The following is a 22908-nucleotide window of genomic DNA, read 5'->3' on the forward strand; positions in this document are numbered from 1 at the left end:
GAAATTAAGCAAAATGTGAGACACAACAACAAATGATATTAACCCGGATCAATTTTTTATAATCCCTCCACCCCCACTGCAGTGAACATTACTAATTCAATTTATGGGTTAATGACAAATGCAACAAAAATTATCTTGTAGCACAAATAGTCATTGTAATCTGAGACAACTGTAGGATTCCCTGCAGAGGAATCTATGTGTAAAAGTACTATAGTCTGGAGTTCTCATCTCTGATAAATAGTATAAAAAACAGACTAGATTATTTAGATGTTTTGTTTTGCTACACATTTCCCCTTGTCAGCCTTAGATCAGGGTAGAAGGAGGAGAAATGAATTCTGAGGAGAAAGCCCCATAGAATGACTGAGCTAAACTGGCTTCTGATATTTTTCTTGGGTGAATGTGGGGATCTAGCCATCATTTGTTATAGAACAATGATTCCTGGCATCCATTGTGTTAATCAAACAACCTTAAAACAAGACTGTGTCCTGTAACCAGCTGTGGTGACAGGTAATTTTGGGGACAACAGTCCTCTGCAAGAAGAGTTGTTGGGTTCATGTTCATTTTAAAGACAGCAAAGATGTAAAGGGGATAATAAGGGTGGTATCTAACTGCAGCTAGGAACTTGACAGCAGTTAAGCAGGCATCAGATCACATGGCCACAATCTTTTCCATTCTCATAAAATGTGTATCTATTTCAATTTATAATTATATATATAATTCATATGCTGACCCACAGACTGTAATTAGGTGTGAAAAGACAATGGACTTTTTCCAGTGAACTAGATAATAAACGAAATGCTTTATTTTATTTGCTTTTTCAGATTAAGGTATTGGGAGGTATTGTTCATACTTGGCATTTAGATCATATATGCTATGCGCAAATATGCATTATACTGCAAAGCACTACAGATATATAATCCTATAAGCAACACAAAAAGGTAAGCCAATATTATCTCTCTACTGAATAAATGCACAAAGGAAAAAGAGATGAAACCAAGTGTTTTCAAATTCAAGTAAGGCAAATTAAGACATCCAAAGCAGAAATGACACTAGAATGGGAGCTCCTGATTCACAATGCAAACTTTAACGATAATATTACAACAGCACTACACATAATAACCAGCAATAATCAAATGAGCAGATGATCACTGAGTTGGAGGAGCACTAGTTTGTCAGAATGCGAATTGTTTCCAATGAAATTCAGTTCAAACAGTTGTATTCTCAGAGCAATACTAATTGAGCAATGCAAACTGTTCTGCTCTCATCCTTTTTCTGTACCTATTACTGTAGTATTACATATTTAATAATATTTTCAAATAAACCTACAGTTGCCAAGTCAAGGAGAAAAAGCCACTGACAATTTAATTAAACAATCAATTAATTCATTTGTTCAACTGCCAATTAAAATTTGGACTGGAGATGGGTTCAACTGAAAATATTAGGACGTGTATACATACTCCCGTCCAATACCAAAAAAGGAGACTCAAATTATCCTACTTCAGACACATTATTTGAAGATCTAGGTCTCTGGAGAAGGTTCTAATGCTGGGAAAAGTGGGAGAAAATAGAAGAGGACAACCAGCAGCAAGGTGGATGGACTCCGTTACAGTGGCGATGGGTAAACTGTTGGAAGACCTGAAAGACCAGTTAGGAATAGATTGTCATGGAGAAAATCTATCTATATGGTCACTAGGAGTCAAAAGCAACTTGATGGCACATAATCAAACAATCCTTACTTAGTCCCAGTGCAGTTCTGGGAAAATGATATTTTTGTCACAGCTTAATATTATATAAAACTTTTAAAGAAAATAATGACAACCCATTTTTATCTCATTTGCAAATTTGCCAAGTATTTCCTCTTCTTCTTCTATTGTTATTATTTAAAATATTGAACAATAGAGGGCTCAGGACTGAATTTCTGACACATCCTTCAATACCTCTCTAAAATGTGAAGAGAAATTGTTAATGAATACTCTTTGAGTGTGATTCTTGACACATCTATGTTTCCGCTTAATTGTCATGCCATTCAAACCACTCTTAACTAGTTTGCCAATAAGGTCATGTGATATTTTGTCAAATGCTTTGGGAATCAAAATAGAAGAAATTACCTAATCAAAAAAATAAGATTAAGACTAACCTGGCATTATTTGTTCTTGACAAATTTATGTAGATTTCTGGGAATTACTGCATTGTATTCAAGGTGCTTACAAATCCATCACTTTATGATCTGCATTCAAATCTTCCCAGGTACTGAAGTCAGACTGTTTGGTTTGTAGTTGGCTGAATTTTCCTTTTTCCTCTTTTTGAAGATGAGAACCCTAACCCTAAGAACATTTGCTGTTCCCCCAGTAAGCTAGCACTTAACCTGTTTTCTGGAATTTCTCAGATGCACATAAAGATGCAGCCAGACTATAACCTACTTCCTTCAGTACCCTAGGATGCAATTCATCTCATCTTGTAAATTTAAACTCATTCAAATAACGAGGTATTCCACAAAGATCTTTATATCAGGGTCACGTTTCAATTCTTGCCTGTTCATTACAATTTCCTGGTGGAATGCTTATTTTTTGTTTGGAAAAGACGGAACCAAAATAGGAGTTGAGTAGCTTTACCTTTTCTTTATTACCTATTAGCATTTTGAGCTATTCAACAAACAATTGGTATCCCGATGCTTTTATTCTGAACATGTTGTAGAAAGCCATTTTCATTACTCTGTGCCTTTTTCACTCATTTCAACTCTCAAGTTTTCTCTCTTCTGGCACCATCTCTACAATTCCAGGCTACTTGCCTGCACCATTCCTTGGTGCCCTGGCTCTCTTTCCTTCTCCTATTTATATATTTTCCTAATTTGATTTTTTTTTTTTTTTTGGTAATTCTATATTTTGATTTTTTTTAAAAACCAAAACAAACAAGCACAGCCTTACTATAGAGCACATCTATTCCACTCTAAATTTCGTAACTCAGGTGCTTCCAAGAGATCAATAAGCAAGGCGAGAACAGTCCCTGGAGAAGACTGGAGGAGAGGCTTCCAGATCAAAGCCTGTTCTTTAACATGAAATCATGGCCCACAAGGAAAAAGAGCTGCAACTAGGATCTCTGGCTGAGGAAAAGGAACATGACTAGACATAATGTTGGAAAGATTTTTTTTCCTGCACAAAATTCCAAACTTTACACAATGTCGTAGCATCTGAGAACTTTTCACATAACAGGATTACAATTTTCTACTTATGCTTGTCCGTTAAACACATTTTTTTAAAAAAGGAGCACTGCCATTTAATTTAAATTGTTTAATTATGACTTATTGTACTGTGGCTCTTGAGTCTTATTCAGGTATGGCAAAATATGGATATAAACTATATTAATAAAGTCAACCCAGATGTTATGATACACAAAAGGAATAAAAATGCTGTGGTCAAATAAGCGTAAGCGTTATGACACTTAATACTTCTGACACACTCTAAAATGTCTTGCCTTGTGCTCTGCTGTTATTCTTCCTGTTTTCTTATATGGACTACAAGCCTGACACCTATAATCAGCTTCTATCGATGTCAGCCTAACCAGTCATTCAAACTAACATCTCTGCATGACACCATGATTTAATTATATATTTGGGAAGCATCATCCTTGAGATTTTCTCCCTTCTCTGCAGCAACAAGCAAAATTTGAATTCAAGTTTTCAAACCTGAAAGAATAATACCTACATTCTAAATACTGGGAAGCTTTCTGCATTTTCTATAAAGTAAGAGCAAGAACCATAATATTTTCAGAAAGATCCATTCTTTTTGTTATCAAGATTCAGATTGTATCTTATATACTAGAGTCAGTTCCAGACCAGGGCCAATAAGCCAGGGGCATACCACACTTGTGGGCTGAAAATCTTTGAGTTACACTTGATCTTTGCAAGTAGGCAGATCTGGGCTAAAGAAATAAGTAGGGTCAGGGAAAAAAAACCCAAACTTTGATTTAGTTTTATGTTTAAATTAAATATAAATTACAATTAATGTGTATATCTCATAATTACTTGAACCACACAATTTGGAGGCAACTTTGAAGGGTCAAAGCTTTGAGGCCTACATATGTCCCGAGACCTCATGTTGTGTTCTCATTGCCACAGCTCAATATTATTCTGCATTCATGCAAGCATGAGAAGGTTTATTGCCATTGTAGCCTTGCTTGACATATAATCTGTTGCCATAGTAAAACATATTTTTAAAAAGTAAGAGAGCGCTCCCGAGTTAAAAGTGTAGATAGCTACTAACCCACTCAATTCTGGGCCTTGTTGAGGGATGAGATGCTTTTGATTGATACCACTTGAGAAAGGTGAACATCATGTCTGGTTGGTATTCCTGGGCCAGAAACAATTTGAGTGGGAGAAAAGAGAAGTGACAGATTCATTCATCCAAGCAAAGAGCTCTTAAAAGTATATCTTCGAATGTCTTCAGCCACGTTTATGGTGGCGAATTAGGGCCGTCATCTTTTCTTTCTGATGCACTGCATTAGTATATAAACAATATGATTTTTTTCAAGCTGGGTTCATGGTTTTTAGCTAATGCAGAGAATTCTATCCGGCTATATGTGTGTTTATGTGTTTTGAAGCACTTATTAAACTTTGCAAACTTTACTATAAATGGAATGGAAATAATTTCATTGATTCACTCATTCATCCATCCCCAGACTTTAAAAATTTTTTTAAAAAGGCAACACGAGCATTTGGGGATTTAGATAACATATTAGGGAGCTCTCCTAATCAGATTTTTTTTTTAAAAAAATTAAGTTAGCAAAATGGCAGGGATGTGGAGTTACATCTGTTGCCACAGTAATACCATAGAAGCATATGTGGAGTGAGGTCAAAAAAGTCAAGATGGCAGTTTCATTGTGTGGTTGCAGTTGCCATCTTGACTTTTTTGACCTGAACAGGTCACAGAAACCTAGTTTCCTTGGTGCCCAGACAGTTTTACTTTGATGAAGTTTTTAAATTTGCATAGCTTCATTACAGTTTCTCTGGGCAGCCCACAAAACAAATGGCACAATTAAGGTTCAAAAAATGTTGATTAAAAAGTAATTAAACACACACAGTTCTGTAAGCTGGCTTATGTCATAGATAGGATTCCCCTTGAAGCCCTGCCTATAGTATCGAACAATTTTATTTGTATTCCTGAACAAAATAGGAAGGAGCAACCAGCCAAAAGCTCCACTGGAACCTTTGGAATTGAAACCAGGTAAGCAAAAACTGTATCAGTTTTTTTCCAGTTTTCATTCACTGTGATGAAAGAGGCTTTTTTCCCCCAAATCCTTTCAAAGTAGAAAAGAAATTTTAATAAAATTCTCATGAGCAGAGTGAGGTATTTTTGTACTTATTTAGCTACAAGCTGGTGAAGAGATGCATGTAAATCTCTTGTACTTCATTGTACACTTCTCTCTGGTGGCTCTCCATGCTTTAGTTAAATCTCAGATAAGCTCAAACACAGCAAGTAAAAGACATTCAAAATAAATTCTCAACCACACTAATAATATTGCTCAAGGGAACAAAGCATCTGAGAAATTGCAAAGTAAATTTGGGCACAGCATTTTGCTCAGAATCTGCAGATGCAGAATTTTCCTCACCTTAAAGATTAGGCTGAGGATAAATGAAATATTTAGATTTACTTGGTGGGAAGACATTAATTCCTCACAGCTCAGATGTCCGGGTTTCAAAGATGCAAACAAGACTTACTCCACAGTTAAAATACAGCTGACACAATTATGTTACTTTTGGACCAAGTTAGTAGTAGCAGTAGCAAATTAAAGGAGAGGCTTTTTAACAAAGTAGGGACCTTCCCATGAGTGGAATAGCCAGAAGAAAGAAAATATTCAATGTACCAAATCAGTCTTCTTTATGATGTCATTTCTGAACCCTACTGTCACATCAACTTTTAATCTTAACCAGTCACGTACATAAGAGGTGATATTTATTTATGGAACTGATTTTTGACCCACCTTTATTTTTGATCATTTCAACATACTAATGCTCCTGCCTCCTATTTTCTCAAAGCAACAACCCTGTGAGTTGAGTTGGGCTGAGAGAGAATGACCAGCCCAAACTCACCCAGCCACATTTCATGCCCAAGAGAGAACGCCTAGAACTCACAACCTCCTGGTTTCTAGCACTTTAGCTTCTACGTCCAAACTGGCTTTCAAACTGGAGAAGGTCTCTATATGTTACTAAAGCAGTGTAGCATCGGACACCCAATAGAGATCATTTGTTGGGTATCAGCAGATCTTCGGTCTTCCACCACAGATATCAATTTATGTGCAAGGCTCTAAAACTGATAGGTCTAATCTGTGTCATCGTTCTTCCCTAAAAAAGGTGGGTGAAAGATCACTCAAAACAGGCTATACCTTGCTTGTGCCTGCTGAAGAACATCCCATGTGCTGCTTCCCCACCATTTGAACAGGCATTGTCAGCCCTGTGAATGTCTTAATCAAAGCCTTTTTCAAAGTAAAGAGCAGTGTTTAAAACAATACACAAAGTGAAATGGGTACCTCTGTTTCCATCAACTGCTTTGCAAACCACCTCTCATGGCACATTAAATGGCTGTTTCCATTTTACAACTGTTTTTACTTTCATGCTATTGTTTTCTTGATATTTAATGCTCTCTTTTTTCTTACTGGTGAGTAGTTTATGTAATCTATTCCTTCTATACAAAACTTTCCAATGTCTAAGCAATTAGGCTTGAGTGCAGGGGAGAAAATGTTCTTTCAGAAGATAAAGGACATATGTCATTACAGTATATACTGTATATAAAACTATTGTCAGGTAAATTAAAAATAAATGACCTAGTCCAATATGTTTATTATCCAGTTTTAAATTCATTGGTCCAGCATGAGAATGACATGGTGCCAAGAGATGAATTATAATCAGACAATATTCTTTTTCATAACTATGATCCTTAGTGCCCAAACAGTAGCTCACTCATAATTAACTAAGAGGAAGTTTCAAGTAGCATGTCCTCCTTCATCAGAAGGACCAACATGGGGCACACTGTCATACTGGAACATGAAATAATAGCCCTGTCACTATGGCAAGGATGACACTATATATAGGATAGCCTTATTTATCCAAAATGTCTGGGGGACGTGTCAGTAGCTGAAGCGAGGAAAGATAATAGTGCTGTTTACTTATAAACATACTCATGCATAAGAGCAATTTGCATATTATTGCATGAAGATTTACATGGTACAATTGTCCCAGGACCGAATAATGGAAGACTACAGACAGGGAAGTGTATCCACACCCACATTCTTGCTAACATGTCCGCAGAAATTGAGCTAGCCTAGTTTTCTCCCTGATGATAGAGACAGATGGAAAATTCATTCTATCTCAATGTTTTTGCAAATATATCATATTCCTATTCCCTGAACTTGCAGGAAACCAGGAGCATGTGAGCAAGCAATTTAATGGAGTAATTAAGGTGCTGGAGTGGAAACCATGAGGCTGTGAGTTCTAGTAGGCACTGGATGGCTTTGAACCAGTCACTTCCTCTCAACCCACTCACCTCACAGGATTGTTGTGGTGAGGAAAGGAGGAAGTGGGAACATTATGTACAATACCTTGAACTGTACAAAATACATACAGGATATAAATCAAATCAAGCAAAACAATCACTGTCATCAGATCTAGAATGTAGACATCTTCTGAATTTATCTGAATCATCCCTAAATCTGGTGCCTATTCCTGTCTGAGGCTTGCCTAAATAGAGTAAGACAAATTGCCTTATTCTCTGGTCAAAGATTGATCTAATGGGTGATCTAGGAGACAAAAAATGAGCCTTATTTCTTCTGCTGACTAACATTTTGTCCATTACAGAACTGCATGGGAAGCAGAAACTTTGCAAGTGGAACAGCATCTATACAAAGCTGCTTTCTAATGAATTGGATCATCAATCAGTTCAGTTCAACAACTGTCTATATTGACAGCTCTCCAGCATTTTAGACAGGTATGTTTATACTGAACTATGCCCCTTCCCCAAAGTTGCAATACAGATATAGGGAGAGATCCTTTTATTGTGTTTCTGCCTACCACACAAACATAAAGCCTCTGGGCAATTCTTCAGGAACAAAGATGACCCTCTTAAACAGGCCTAGAATACAGCATTATATCTAGCCATTCCCTTTTAGTGCTTGCTTCTGTTCCTGAGTCTTTGTCTTGGCTTTCCATTGAAGGTATCATATTATCATATAGCCCATCATCTTTATCATATGGTTGTGTCCTAATACATATTTGGTAATACTCTGTCTAATGGTATTCCATTATGGAATGGAACCCAGGGTGAAGACATGTGGGCATTAATCAGCCACAGTGATTTTCAAAGGAACCACAAGAGAATCTTTTATGGGGGGCACAAGCTGCTTTAGTATTGTGTATTACTTCAACTGCACTACTACAGACATATAGTAAACATTAACATAGTGGCAAAGCACTCATCAGTAGCAAATAACCAAACCCAACTGTATTTAACTGATACACTTTTGCCAATTCTTAATACAGTATGGCATCCTAATTCAGTAGAAATGAATGGGTATTTTGCTAATAAATATATACCCATTCAGTATTTGCCTTCCAGTTCTCACTGTATTGGATAAGCCAATAATCAATCTTAGCTTTAGTTAAGCAAGAGCTTTATGCAAATATCAACCAAGAGGAATCCATCTAAGACAATATCCTTACCATTTCAATACTTTGGGATTTCAGGTAGTGTGAAAAGAATTGTAGCCAAAATATAAGAGACAAAGGAAAGTTTCTGCATTTGGAGGGAAACAATGTGGCCAACAGAAATAGGTATAAAAATGTTCCCCCTCCCCAAAGGAGCACGTACAGAAGATGTTGCAAACTGAGCATGCTCAATAACCACAGTATGCTGATTCCCAGTTGGAAAAGGAAAATTGAGAACTTCAGTGAGATGTCTTATTTCCCATGTAGTAGTCTGGATGGGAAGTTAATCCAAGGAACAAGCCTCCCACAATTCCGATTAGTAATATTTATTAGAGGGAAGAATAAGTCTAGCAGGGAGTCCTTTTAAATGTTGTGCCTCTATAAATATCATATATGGCAACGAAACCCTAGTTGGTCTTCTCTTTTACAAAGGAGGGGGCTGGAAAGGGGATTCTAAGTTTAATCTGAATGTGGTGATTGTTTTGGTAAGTGCTGCTAGAATTTTTAGCAATTGCTTGAGAATTTACTCTCATGCTTGCATAGGTTCCAAGTTATATCACCTACCTCCAATCTGATGACCAGGAGATGTGCTGGCAATACAGCTGCCAGATTCCAAGCAGGATGGACAAAGACTGTGGAGGTTTGAAATTCTGGACACCAGCCTGGAGAAGATTTTACTGTTTTATATATTGTCCTAAAGGAGAGCATGATATGACTTCTGAATTTATATATCTAGAAATTAGGGAAGATTCTCTGCTATTAGTTGTTTTCCTTTAATCTGAAATTCAATCCATATGTCTTGAATCTTGCTTTGTAAAACAAATGCACAATTGTGATCATTTTTACTAAGATAAAAAGGAGGGTGAGCTAAGATCTTATACCAATCAATACTTAGAATTTCTGTTTTATGATCTAAGTTGCATAATTGTCTTGATCCAGCTTTATTTATTTTGTGCTCTCAAGAAGTACAAACAATAAGCAAGTAAAAGGCTGGAATATTCACTCCAGAACAACCAGTCTTCATTAAAGAAAGGGGAAGTTTTAAAGAAGCTTTGCCTAATTTTAATACTGATGTACCACAGGAGTCAAGAAAAAGGCTGTGAATTGTTTTTTAAACTTAGGATGTCTTCAAGTAATTTGTGTGTTTTCCTGAGGAGACACACATTTGTTTGTGTGTGTGTGTGTGTTCAGTTTAGTTCATTACAGTGTTTACTGCTACAGATCTGTAATGCCAAATAAATATACAGAACAACATTATTGGTAGTTAGAATATTGTTAAAATTTAATGAAATGTGAACAAACAGTTGTGGTAGGAACTATTAGAAAGGATTCTTATTTTTATCCAATTGGTGGTTATAGCTTTTTATATTAAAAGAACCAAAACATGTTATATGGTACATGGAAAAATGTAATGAATGCTCTTAATTTTTGTTTGTGAACTCAAATATCTCCGAATTGGGGGTTGAACATTTATAGTCTTGCAGTTATTGGCTCTAACTCCATCAGCTGTACTTGCTTGGACTGCTATGTATTTGGCCCTAATCCTAAAGCACCTGGAGGAGCACCCAGAACCACCCTTGCTCTAATATTCTTTTAATGTTTGGAAAATTTTCCCAAAAGCAAATCTTTGCATTTTCCACTATTTGATGTTGGATTTCAGTAGTTTGACATCAAAAATCTACTTCTGAATTTTCAGCAATGGGAAATAGCATGATAGAAATATTGTAAATAAACAAATAAATAAAATGGTTATATTTAATATTTGACAGTATTAATATGCAGTGGCATATCGCAGATAATTTAAAACCTTCCATCTTTAGAATGATTTCTAAATCACAAAATTCCAGGTTGATGCCATGTAACTCCGGTTTATTGCAAAGAACTCTGGGATGATTTCACTGTGTCTGCATAACTGTAAGACACTGCTGAATCTCACCTCACTATCAACCACTGAATTAGGCTCAACTCGTATATGTAATTCCTCTTTAGATATTTTATGGCAGATTTTGCCTAAAAATATTTGATCAGTGACATGCAATTATATGTAGTGTTTGGCAGCTAACAGCTAATATTTTTGGGTTTGAAGTCTTTGAAAGAATGCCAGCAAATCAAAAGCATTTAGTTATGAAAACTGTTATTAAAATTGTTTTCAAAAATAGGAGTTTCAACATTTCTCATTCAAAAATGGAAAAGTTAGTGAATTTCATATATGTGTACATCTTGGTTTAGCTGTAATGTACATCGCTGCTTGAAAATACATAGGAGATTCCTAGTAGAATCCTATTTCTTCAACATCTAAACTAGAATCCTATTTCTTCAACATCTAAACTAAAAGAGACCCCAATAAGCATGTAGGACTAATGGTGCTGACACCAAAAAATCACCAATGATGCCATATTACCTAATAAGATCTGGAAAGGTACCATATGAGCATGTGAGAAGATCAAGGCCACACTCATGCGGCACCATGTACTACAGCAGACAGTTCAGCTTGAGCCCCAAAGGGCCTATGTGGCCCTGTACCAAAAGGCCATTCCAAAAGTTGGCATAGCATGTTAATGGAAAATTATTAAATACATAGGAAATAATCATGTTAACATCATTGATGCAATCTTAGTACATCTGAATTTTAAAATAAATATATGTTTGTGCTTGCCAGCCTTTTTCCTCCCCCCCCCCCATTTTTTTGTCTTGTTCAGGACTGAAAAGGGTGAATAAGGTATTTTTTAGAAAAAAATCTACACTTTCAGTTTAGCTTATAGATAAAATACTTCAAAACACAATGTTCTTTCCACCATAAATAAAGCTTTCCAAACAGGAGTTACTGAGTTGTATTTACTCTAGGGAATAAAAGAGATTGAAATATAAGAAATATTTGGCCAGGCTGTAAATAGGAAGAAGTTTCTAAAAGTTACTGAAAGAGATATTTTTAAGATTGTTGCCATAAAAGCATACTTATCTAATATATTGAACTCAACAGAGACTAAATCTGAGTAGACATGTATAGAATTAGGAACTAGTGAGAGCTGTTGTCAATAAGATAACTTGAAACTTTAATGAATGAATTACCAATTGGACTAAAAGTAGGGCTATCTGATCTGGGTGCAAAAATTAACTTTTTTAAGAGTAATTGTATTAAAATTATACTTACAACAATAAAAACTAATACAAAGTAAAAAAGAATAAAAAGTTAAAAGTTAAAGATGCAAAAGAAAAAAAGAAAAAAGAGGAAAAAATAGAAAGAGAAATGGGAAAGAAAGAAAAATAAGTAATATAGTAAGAAAAAGAAAAGAACTATATAAAGAAGTGACTTCTCACCTTCATCAAAAGTATAAACAATTTTAGTAACTTATCACCTTAAAATATAACAAATGATTTCTTCTTCCCATATTCCACCTCTTATCCAAAGAATCCATAAAGCCTTGTCATTCTGTCCTGATCAACAAAAGTCCATTAAGGGTTACCAGAGATAACAGCATATCTATTTTAACCTTGATCAAATAAACCAACTTTACATTACTTCTTTTTACTTCTAACAATCTTGAACTTTAGTCCCTTCAAATAATGTCCTAGAACTTTATTTCTTTTCATTTTTTCTTTATCACTTCTCACAAGATTCTTCAAACATTTACCAGCCTCTTTTGTAAACCCAATATAGGAAAATCCAGGTCACTCTCTTAGTTTGTTTTTTGTTTATTCCTTTTAATTATTAAGACATCAGCCAGTTTCTTTTATATGTCCAATGTAACATTTTTTTCCATTTCATCCTTGTAGCCTGTCATTTTTAAATCCACCTTCAAATCAGTCTCAGTTTTATCAGGTAGAACTTGTTCCTTTTTCATTACATCTTTTAAACACAGTCCATTGTTCAAAAATATTCTTCAATATGTCCAATGTTAAAATATTTTGCTTCATTCTGTAATTGTAAGTCAAGTTTGAGTGTTCTTCTCCTTTAATTATAATCTTTAGTAGCCTCTAGTTTTCTCTAGGGTTCAATTCTTAAAGTCTTATCTTACTATGTTTTTTTTTTAAAAAAAATTCAAAACAAAACCATTTTTCCACAAGATTTTTTTTTTAATGCCATGGGAAGGATTTTTTATAATTAATTCCAAAATCTTATTTCAAATTTGTCTGGGCCCTTTGTCTATTTGTAACTTTCTAAAATCAAAATTTTAATCACCCTTTTGTTGTTTATTCCCCCCCCCTCATTTTTTTAAAGTTCTTAAACTTGGTGAAGTTCACTAAACTTAGTGAAATTCTTTCACTAAGGATTGAAAGAAACTCATTGTAGTGCTGTAAAGTGCTGTAAAATTTGTCAACTCAAAGGTTCCTAATAGCTGAAAAGCTGCTAAAAAGCAATTTCCAAAAGTGAGTTGAAAAGGAAGCATGCAAACTTAATGACCTTTCAAAGATGCTGACTACAGTTTGAGCAAGATGGCTCATCTCCCAGAGCTCTAAACCCACCGGAGTCCACTGTCTTGTGGTCTTCTCACGAGGAGTAACTGTCTGGAGCACCTGTGGGTGATCTCAAGTCCTCTCCTTGTCAAGAGAGGAATTATCGAAGAGCCAGTCTATTTGCCAGCTCTTCATTCCACCACGGTCATTAGCTCCACCTTTCGTGGAGCTGTCTTCAGTCCACCATTTCTTCCCCAGAAGCTCATGCAAAAATTCACACGAGCACTAGTTGGCAGCATAAGGGTAAGAGTTTTCTGTATCTCTTTGCCACAATTTGTGGCAATCTGGATTGTTGCAATCCTGTAATGGACTGTAAGAGTAACCCTGAGAAACAGGAGGAAGAGCCATAACTAAGACAAAGGTCAGACAAAATAATTTGAGTTCCAGGTAGAAATGTAATTTGGGAAAGCATCTCAGGCTTGACACTCCTTAGTTCTCTTGAAGATAAAGGGAAGGAGGGAGGGAGGAGATGTGTTCAGACTTGCAAGATTCAGTTACAGTAACTTTATTTATTTATTTATTTATTTATTTATTTATTTATTTTAAACATAATAATATATGGGAGGCATATAAATATTATATGCCTCCCATAGCATTCATAACTTTGGTTTCCTAGTCTGGTCTACATTGAAGGTCTAACAAATCCAGATTTAGAAGTCCTATAACAGCTCCAATAAGTTTATAGGATTCTAATTATATGTATATTTAAAATATAAAACTGTATATTTTAGGAGTGTTTCATTTATTGGGAAATGTCATAACACATGGCATGTTTGAACAATATAGAAAGTTATATTTTAGAAGGCTGTCAAAAGTACTCCTTTCTGCTAGACTATGATACATTTGGTCCATCCTTTCAGAGGTAGGAAAGTTCAGCAGCTCCAATGACCTATCATGGCACAAGCTCCTGATGGGCTCATTCTTGCTGATACAGTTTAAAGAGGAAGGGTGAAACTAAGAGAAATCCACAAAAGTGGTCCTCTGGAAGTATCAGGAAAGTCAGTTCACCTGGGAAAAGGAACTTCAGAATAAAATCTGGAAGAACATAATAGCAAACCTTTTCTGTAGTGATGCCAAGAAAACTGTATAGATATAGCTCAAACATTTAAACTCGTTTATATGCAGACTAATGAGACCCCAAAGTTCAGAGGTTATTCCTACTGGGGAAGAACTTTCACAATTAAATTAGGAGAAAAAATGTCTAAATCAAAGCTGGAAAATGGAATACAAGAATATAAGAAACATGAATTAAGGAAAACTTGAAATTATAACAACAAAAGTAGAAATGAACTTGCCTAAATTAGATGTTTTAAGAAAAATGAGCTTATGTGGAAACTTTAAATTAGAATATCTACTTAGGGCACGAGACCACATGAAAAAAAGAGTAGCAATGATGCTTAACAAGAGCATTGTTAAGTATGTGTTATCTATAACTCGATAAATTTTAACATCAGATATATTATATATGATCTATTAGTCGATATCAAAGGAATACCAATGTTAAAGTAGTCTATACCCATGCTGTCAAAACAATAATGGAATGTATTGAAGAATTTTATGGTAAATTAGAAGATGTGATAAGTGCAACCTCTAGAAAGGATGTAGTAGCAGTGGATGACAGAAATGCCAAAGTTGGAGAAATAGAGAAACTTGAATATGTTGGACTAGGAAAATTCAATAATGCAGAAGACAGGTTTATAGAGTTTTGAGAAGAGAAGTCTTTGTCCATTGTTGATACCTGCTTCAAGCAACATAACTACAGATGGACACCATCTCAGAATCAAATCAAGTATGTAATAGGAAATGGAAGATGGAGGAAAGCAATCAAGTGAGCCAAGATATTTCCAGATGCAGATTATGAAACAGACCATAAATTATTGTGTCAAAAATATATGTTAAACGTAGAAAATTATAGAATAGGTGTGCCAATAAGATTACCCAAAGAACATACAGTCAAAATAAGTAGCAGATTCACTACATTCAACCTGTGCTAAACAGAACCTGAGGATTTATGGGGAGATATATGAGGCATTGTAAAATCCAAAGCAGAATATTTCCATAATATTGAAGAAAAAAAAATACTGAAGTGGCTTTCAGGATAGGCTGTTATGATAGCTAGAAGAATGGGGTAATAAGCATACATAACGACTAAATACAGCCTTTCAATGTCAAGCAAGAAAAGACAAGGAAAGATATCACAATCAAAATGTCAACAATTTATTAGGAAACAAATAAGAAATAAAAAAATGAGAGAGGGTTTTAGAAAAGCAGAGAAACTTCAGGAAAAAATGCAGCTAAAGAAATACTACTTGAGCATTAAGTATGGAAGAAAACTAATAGAGGCAAATGAGGTTAAAGGAAAATAGAAAGGCTATACTGAAATCCTTTACAAATGAAGTTATACAATGACCAAAGCATGAACAAAGATAAATCTATTGGGGAACAGACTTCACCAGAAAGTGAGGTATGAGAGGCAATAAACCAGAATAAATAGAAGAGTGCCAGGTGCATATGAAATACCCATAGAACTGCTTAAAGCTGCAGTGTACAAATTGTTGTGAACAAATATGGAAAAAGAACGTGTGGCCAAGAGACTGGACAAATTTTGTTTATGTGCTTTCTTTGATCAAAGAACATAATGGCAGAAAATGTGCATATTAGTGAATTATTGCACTAAATTCACATGCAGAAATGTTTTGCTTTTATATTTCCAAAAAGAATAGAGCAACACATGGAAAGAGAAAAAGTTTTCAGAAAAGGCAAAGAAGAATTCAGATAGAAACAGATAGATAAGGGGGGGGGAAGCAAGAAAATTTAATAAAGAACTTTAGTTTGTTTTATAAAGTACAACAATGGCTTTGATTTTGCAGATGATGCTAAAATGTGGAGCATTTTAGGGTGGAGCAGGTCTGAACTACTGATTACTATGTTGAGGAAACTTTATAATGAACAACACGTTCCTGTAAGAACTGCAGTTGGAGAAATAATGGTCGCGAAAGGGAAGGAGTGAGATAGGAATGCATATTGTCGATATATCTGTATAAAACAACTCTTTTATAAAAATGGCGGCTGGAATCAACCTTGTGGATGGACGTACTGACCATTTGAAACATACAGATGACACCACTTTGTTAACTGAAAATAAAGATGTAGAAGAGCTCTTTAGGAAAATAAAGATGACATCTGAAAATCTGGTTAAAGTCAAATACTAAAACAAAGCTGGAGTCAGTCAGCACGCTTAATGAATTCACCCCTTGATGCAGTGAAAAATGTGGTAGATATTCCCTTTCTTCCTTTGGTCCCAGAAATAGAATGTGATGGTCTGAGTATTTAAGAAGTAAAGAGATTAGTCCTAGAGATTCAGGTAATGCAAATTTAGGCAAGCTCATGACGTTTCAGGATATTTCTGTGACAGCAAAGATCAAAACCCTTAAAGTAATGGTTTTCCTAGTGGCAATATATTGTCGGGGAAAGTTAGACACTGAGAAAGAGGAAGAAGATAGCAGAGGCATCTGCAGGATCCAATGGTTTTTATCCAAATGATGAAACAAGTCACACACTGTCCTGACACAAGCCCTGTCTCTATGGCACATGTATGAAACACCATGATGCAAATATGTAAGGGGCAGGACTTGCATTACACTGGCACATTTGTTTCATCATTTGCCCCTTCTTGATCCCCTGCAGCGGGCCTGGAAGATAGATTGCTTTAAGTTATGAATATGGAGATGGTCTTTAAGATGATCATGAACTGCAAGAAGAACTGATCAATTGGTCCTGGATGAAATAAAGGCTGTTTCCTTGAAACAATAATTGTCAAGCAGAAATTCACATATTTTGGGTATCTGATATAAGGGGTTTATGGACTAGAAAAATCAACCATGCCTGACAAGATGAAGTTGAAGGAAAGGCAATGAATGGTACTGATAGATGATATAAGCTTTATCACTGGGATATCTCCTGTAGATTTGTGGATTGTTGCCAGGGTCTGGTCAAAATGGAGGGTGTTTGTGCATATAGTTACAAGATTCAGACCTGATTCAATGGCACCTGTTTGGTTAACTGGTCTTTATTTAATAACTAGTGACAGGAAAGAGACACTAGAAGAGTATATTGACATTAAGAAAAAGAGTTTCTTCTGTTCTTAATAATTATTTGCCTTCAACTAAAGGCTAATTATATCTGATTAATTTTATTCCTTTTGCTTTAAAGCCACTCTTGTTTAAAATGTTCAGGATTTTTGTAAATTCAAATAAGCAGTTTATTATAACATATTCCCACATGAACCACTAAATACGCATTATGAATACTAATGTACTCTGGTATAAATTGTATTGAAAGCTCTTTGCACATGGCAGTTTGAAAAGCTCCATGAGATGAAAGACTGAGATATATTTGGATCACAGCCTTAGTCCCACACTCTCAAAATTAGATTTTTTACAATTACTTGCCTTCCAACTGTTATGTTAGGCAGTTTTTGCAAGCTTCAAGGAAGGAAAGAAGATTTTTTTCTACATCAATTTGAGTAATGTGGGAGGAAGCTTTGGAGTTTCAAAAGGCAACTTTTTATTCTATAAAGAGTTCTGTGCAATTCAAAAGTTTGAACAGACTTGCCTATGAAGAATTCAACATAATTAAAAATATTGTATGAAATTTAGTTATATGCTTTTATTAATAAAAACAACAGCATGGGAGTGAGTGATCTTCCTCCTGGAGCAGTCTTCACATCCTTAAACATTCCTCATATTTCCAGAGGATATTTTGAGGATATATAGGTAGCTCTAGGGGAGAGGAAAAATCCCTATTAGGCTAGCTGAACTTACCCAAGAGTTTGATAAATGGCTCCATCTTTCATAATACTTAACAAGTATGCTTAGTCTCATAAGAATTAATAATGGATTTAAATTGCAAAGTCAAGTACTTATATTGAGTGTTCATATATTGTGGTCCACACATCAAATTAAGTCATGATTGGCTTAGTTCACACAAATCACTAAGCCATAAATCATGGTTTACAAAGCACAGTGGCTGAGTTCATACAGCATGGTAAGCAATGAAAAAGCAAACCACATCTTGGCTTACTGTGATGTGTAATCCAGACTGTGTGTGATGGAATTCTCTGACCTGGGAATTAAAGTGGATGTTGTGAAAACATTGCAGATCAAAAATAGATGGAATTTTTAAAATGTCAAATAAGCATTTAGTATCCTACTTATTAAACCAAGACTCAGTTGGAAAGATCAAATGCAATAAGGAAGCCCTGTGTTAACAAAGTCATCAGTAAGTAAAGGTATAGATATCCAGTTTCAAATATTCTGTAAACAACCCCCCTGCTTATTGTAATAAATATGTCTATACTCAATCTGTGAGAATCTTGCTCTCCTGGTTGTACACTGCTTTGACGGGCTTGGCACAACAATTACTAGAAATGTAACATCTGAATTTGTTTGTTTTTTAGAAGAGGCATTCTAGTTTCCTGCCTTTCTTAGAAGTCTTGAGTGGCTTCTATATACCAGTAATAATTAACCTGCTTTTACTATTTCCATTAAAAGTTGGTGAAGGGAGTGACATATATTTTTTCTAGAGGACCAAATGTGAGAGGTATTGGGTTATGATTGAAGCAGTTTGTCCACAGCTCCAGTCTAACATCTGCTATCAATCTTGGGATACAACACTACCTGAGACTTTACCAGCCATTTCAATCAGAGAAACAATTTGACTGCTGAGTAGCCAATATAGTCAAGCATATTTCTTTCCATATTTTGTAACATATACTTTACTTTCTCAGGAGATTCATATAATGAATTAATAAGGAACAACTGGAAAGCAAAGGAAATTGATGATAATGAATAGTTTTCAAAAGTGAACATTTTTAATGTACAGCTCCTGATTTACAAAGTGGTAGCTTAATATATTTACAAGTGGGATTTTTTACAATTCTGATGATGAAAATATCACCTCTTGTCTGTTACATTATGTGGTTCATGTCCTGCAGCTGTAGGTATGAGTATAAAATTACAAAAAACAAGAATCACCTGTTTTTCCAGTAAGATGGAAAATCTGGAAATTCTGTACGGCATGTTTAAGCATAGTACAAGCTGAGGGATCCTGCCTTTCAAATCTTCCCCCCATCCCTCTTTCCTGTTCAGAATTGAACCTTCCATACCTTTAATCATCATTCACCTACTTCAGAGTACATTAAATAAAAACCAAGCTTCTGCAGAGTAACCTAGAATAAGTACCTAGAATAAGTAAAGGAAATGCCTTGTTATGGCTAAACATAAAGATCCAAATATATACTTGCTTTATTTGTATCTGCTTCTATTTGGAAATTAATTGCTTCTGATATAAACAAACTTAATTTAATTTTACAAAGTCTCTCTCCATTAGTATTAATATATATTCAAGTCAAGTTAAATACAATCAAAATACTAATCCTGGGCCATATTTTCATGATTCAAGTAGGATGCTCAACTATGCCACTTTAGATTTGTGTTATGATCCACCTGTTGAAATCAGCAAAACTCTGTGACTCTAAAGTCAAAAGTAATCAGTTCTGATCTCATGCATATTATTTGAGTACTGACCATTGAAAGCTGATTTGTATATGGATTGTCTTTATTTGAGAACTAAAACATCAGGTAATGATTAATACGTCACAGGAAGAACTTTCATTCCAGCTGAGGTCTTCATAAAAGCATTTTTTTTTTTTTTACACTCAGGTTTACATATTCATCATCAAATGTATAGGATAAAATTTATAAAATTAAATGTCTTAAATACCAGTTTTCTCTCTATCTCAAGTGTTTTGAGGGCATAAAACTGCACATGTAAGCTATTTTTTAATGTAACATTTAAAGAGATGCAAAACTGCATATAAAATCTTTCTGTGCTATTTGAGCTATGATGGTTTCTTCATATATGAAATACAGTATTCTAATTATTTGTGAAAACAATGCCCCGGTATACCTAAACCTTTATCAAATTTCCCCATCTGATGTCCTCCATATATTTTTAAATACAGTTGCCATCAGAATCAAATTGTTTTAGACTACAAGTCCCCTCATATCCAATCATTATGACTACATCAGGGTTGATAGAGTTACCAGATAGTCCAAAATAACTGAAGGGCCCCAGGTGGGTGAACACCGTCCTAGAATAAAGTACATGAAAATCTTCATATTCATTTATCACAACTTGTGCTTTACAAACACCCAGTTAATTTTGAATGTGCTAAAAAGGGCTTACCTTTAAAATTGGGCCTTATTCGTGCATCATAACCTGATGTCCGTCCCATCAGCTTATCCAAGAAATCTGAAGGAGACAGTGCCTGTGAAGGGGATTTTGCAGTTCTGGGATCATGTTCTTTACAGAAAGTTGTCCTAGATAAATTATTAGTTACCATTAGCAATTGCACATTCTTTGTAGTCACATCACTTTCATGGGGGAAATGTAATGTCATTTTGAATAGTTCACTAATATGCATTTCACTTTATGTTAATATAACTCTTACAGAACAGTGAGGAACATCAAAACTTCTAGGAATCAAGTTGGAAAAAAGATCAGATTAAGATATTTAATTCAATAAAGTATTTCATTTAATTGTTTTCAAAGAATGTTTATATTTGCAGAGCAGAGTCATGCATTCCTTTTTCAAGGCACCTTTGCCTTCCATGATGGATCCACATGATCTCTGAAAGACTAACTGGCCAAACTTATCACACATACAGCAAATACTTTTACAATGTTAATGTCCAAACCATATAAAAACATCAAACAGTCAAAAATCTTAACAGGCACTAATTAAATGAGTTGATTCTTCATCAACTCTGTTTCCTCTGGAAAAAGAAAAACATGAAGATTTTATTTTTATGTCAGCCCATATCACCTATGGATAATGGCCTTACTGCAAAATCCATATCCATTTGTGGCCTATTAGGTGTTAATTGTGCTCTTATGCTTTCATAGCTTTCTGCATGTAAAGTACAAACACTTCCCTGCAAAGGCAAAGAACAAAAACCTCATGAATTTAATTCAGAAGGAAATGAATTCTAACACAACACCACCTCACAGAGTTTAATGTATTCCTTTATGTCTAAAGCTGTGTACTTTATTTGACATCTGTTTCAGTGTACTATATGAAGGGGAGTAGACGTAATCCTTTTGAAGATTAATTTACTATATTTCATTCTCTTATACTACTTTAAAATAAGTGATTTGAACAGATTAAATGTGATCACAGGGACTAATAAAGAATTACTACACTTATACAAAGAACCTATAGTGCATCCAATTAAAAACACATGTATGGTATATAATCTGACGTTGTAATGGACAAGAGTTGCTTGAGATGCTGCACTATAGACCAGCAACATGTTACAACCTCATCAACTTTCAAAGAATGATAAACCTTCTCACATTAAATATTGCAAAGCTGAGCATGGCAATACTTTCCTTTACTAAGCAACAGAGGTTTTTGTTTGTGTGTGTGTGTGTGTGTGTTTTAGTCAGCTCTAAAAATGGATATGATGTATAATAATACATTCTTTACAGGGTAGTCATGTGGAGTAACATTCAGAAGTCCTCATCATTTTAACCTGACATATTGATATATTCATATATATAGGATATAGACATTTATCAATTCACATATCCCCCAGATTATTCATTTAATAAAATAGAATGAATAAAGCTAAAACACTGATTTTTCCATTTAAACCTTCACTGCTTCCTTCTATAGGAGAGTATATAGAATCAGATGTGTATGCTGAACTGATGTTCCTTGATCAACATTTATTGAGAGGATGGCTTCTTTTTAGATTTCTTCCACAAGTAAAAACCTGCCTTTCTGCTATCACATGCGTAAAATCAGATTAACAGGTTATTTTAGTTAATCCAGAAAAGTTTCAGTTCTCCAAGATTTTATTAACATAGACTAGAATTGCTGCAGCAAAGCTAAGTACTGTGCACATGAGAAGCATGGACATTTCCCCCCTGTTTATCTTCTTGATTTCTAGTACAGCAGGGCTATTAACATGCATGAAAGAGTAACAACTGAGTGTATGCTCCCAGCCACAAATTAATTTCACTATCCCACACTAGAAGAAAATATTCTGTTTGATAGTTTTAAATGATTCAGATAAATAAAATTTCATTGACCTGAGGAAATATTTTTAGCTACTCACACACATTGTACCCTAAAAGAAAGAGTACCTCAGTAACTTCTCCATAGACTAAAGTTGTGTGGAATTTTTAAGTGTGTTACCAAGCAACAGCTATTTCCAATGGCACAATTATACCTAGCCTATATACTCAGAGTACAGATTCAGCAAAATGAATAGTGATTCTGAAGCAGCTCTAAATTCCTGCATCTCTAATAGAAGCTTACAAACAATGAATGATTTTACCTACCTGAAATGATATGTTTCTAAGAAAACTGCAAACAAGGCTGTCAAAATGCTCACTAGCTGTCGGTTCATTCCTCCTGTTTTCTGCATTGAATGTGGGGAAAAAATATTCCAGAAACGATTCCAGCATCAATAAAAAGGGGTTGTCAGAAAGTATTCTGTCTTCTCTAAATTCCCAAATCCAGCAATAATTTAAATTTCATTATAATCAGAAAGAGAAGAGCTGTGTTTGTGTACATTGGAGATGAAAAAACATCCAAAGTATCAGTCCTTAAAATCATGGTTAGGTTAAACCTAAGTGCATTCCCAAGCAGCCAACACAAAAGGTACAGACCATCTGGAACGGACAGTTCT

At 34.9% G+C, this 22908-nt stretch overlaps 1 protein-coding gene across 2 annotated transcripts in view; it reads right to left on the bottom strand.

Moving 5' to 3' along the window:
* GLRA2 (glycine receptor alpha 2) overlaps positions 1-22626 on the bottom strand; it is a 127105-nt gene extending 104479 nt beyond the window's left edge. For both annotated transcript variants that reach the window (XM_088144432.1, XM_088144431.1), the window contains exons 1-2: positions 22559-22626; positions 20396-20529 (exon numbers count right to left, since the gene is read on the bottom strand). In XM_088144432.1, coding sequence (XP_088000558.1) covers positions 20396-20529; positions 22559-22626 — 202 coding nt within the window. The remainder of the gene's footprint in view (positions 1-20395; positions 20530-22558) is intronic.
* Positions 22627-22908: the final 282 nt, after the last annotated feature.

The sequence above is a fragment of the Python bivittatus genome, unplaced genomic scaffold (genome assembly GCF_059951505.1).
Source record: "Python bivittatus isolate LINGU-HERP-01145 unplaced genomic scaffold, Pbiv_v1 ctg000350_np1212, whole genome shotgun sequence".
Lineage (NCBI taxonomy): Eukaryota > Metazoa > Chordata > Lepidosauria > Squamata > Pythonidae > Python > Python bivittatus.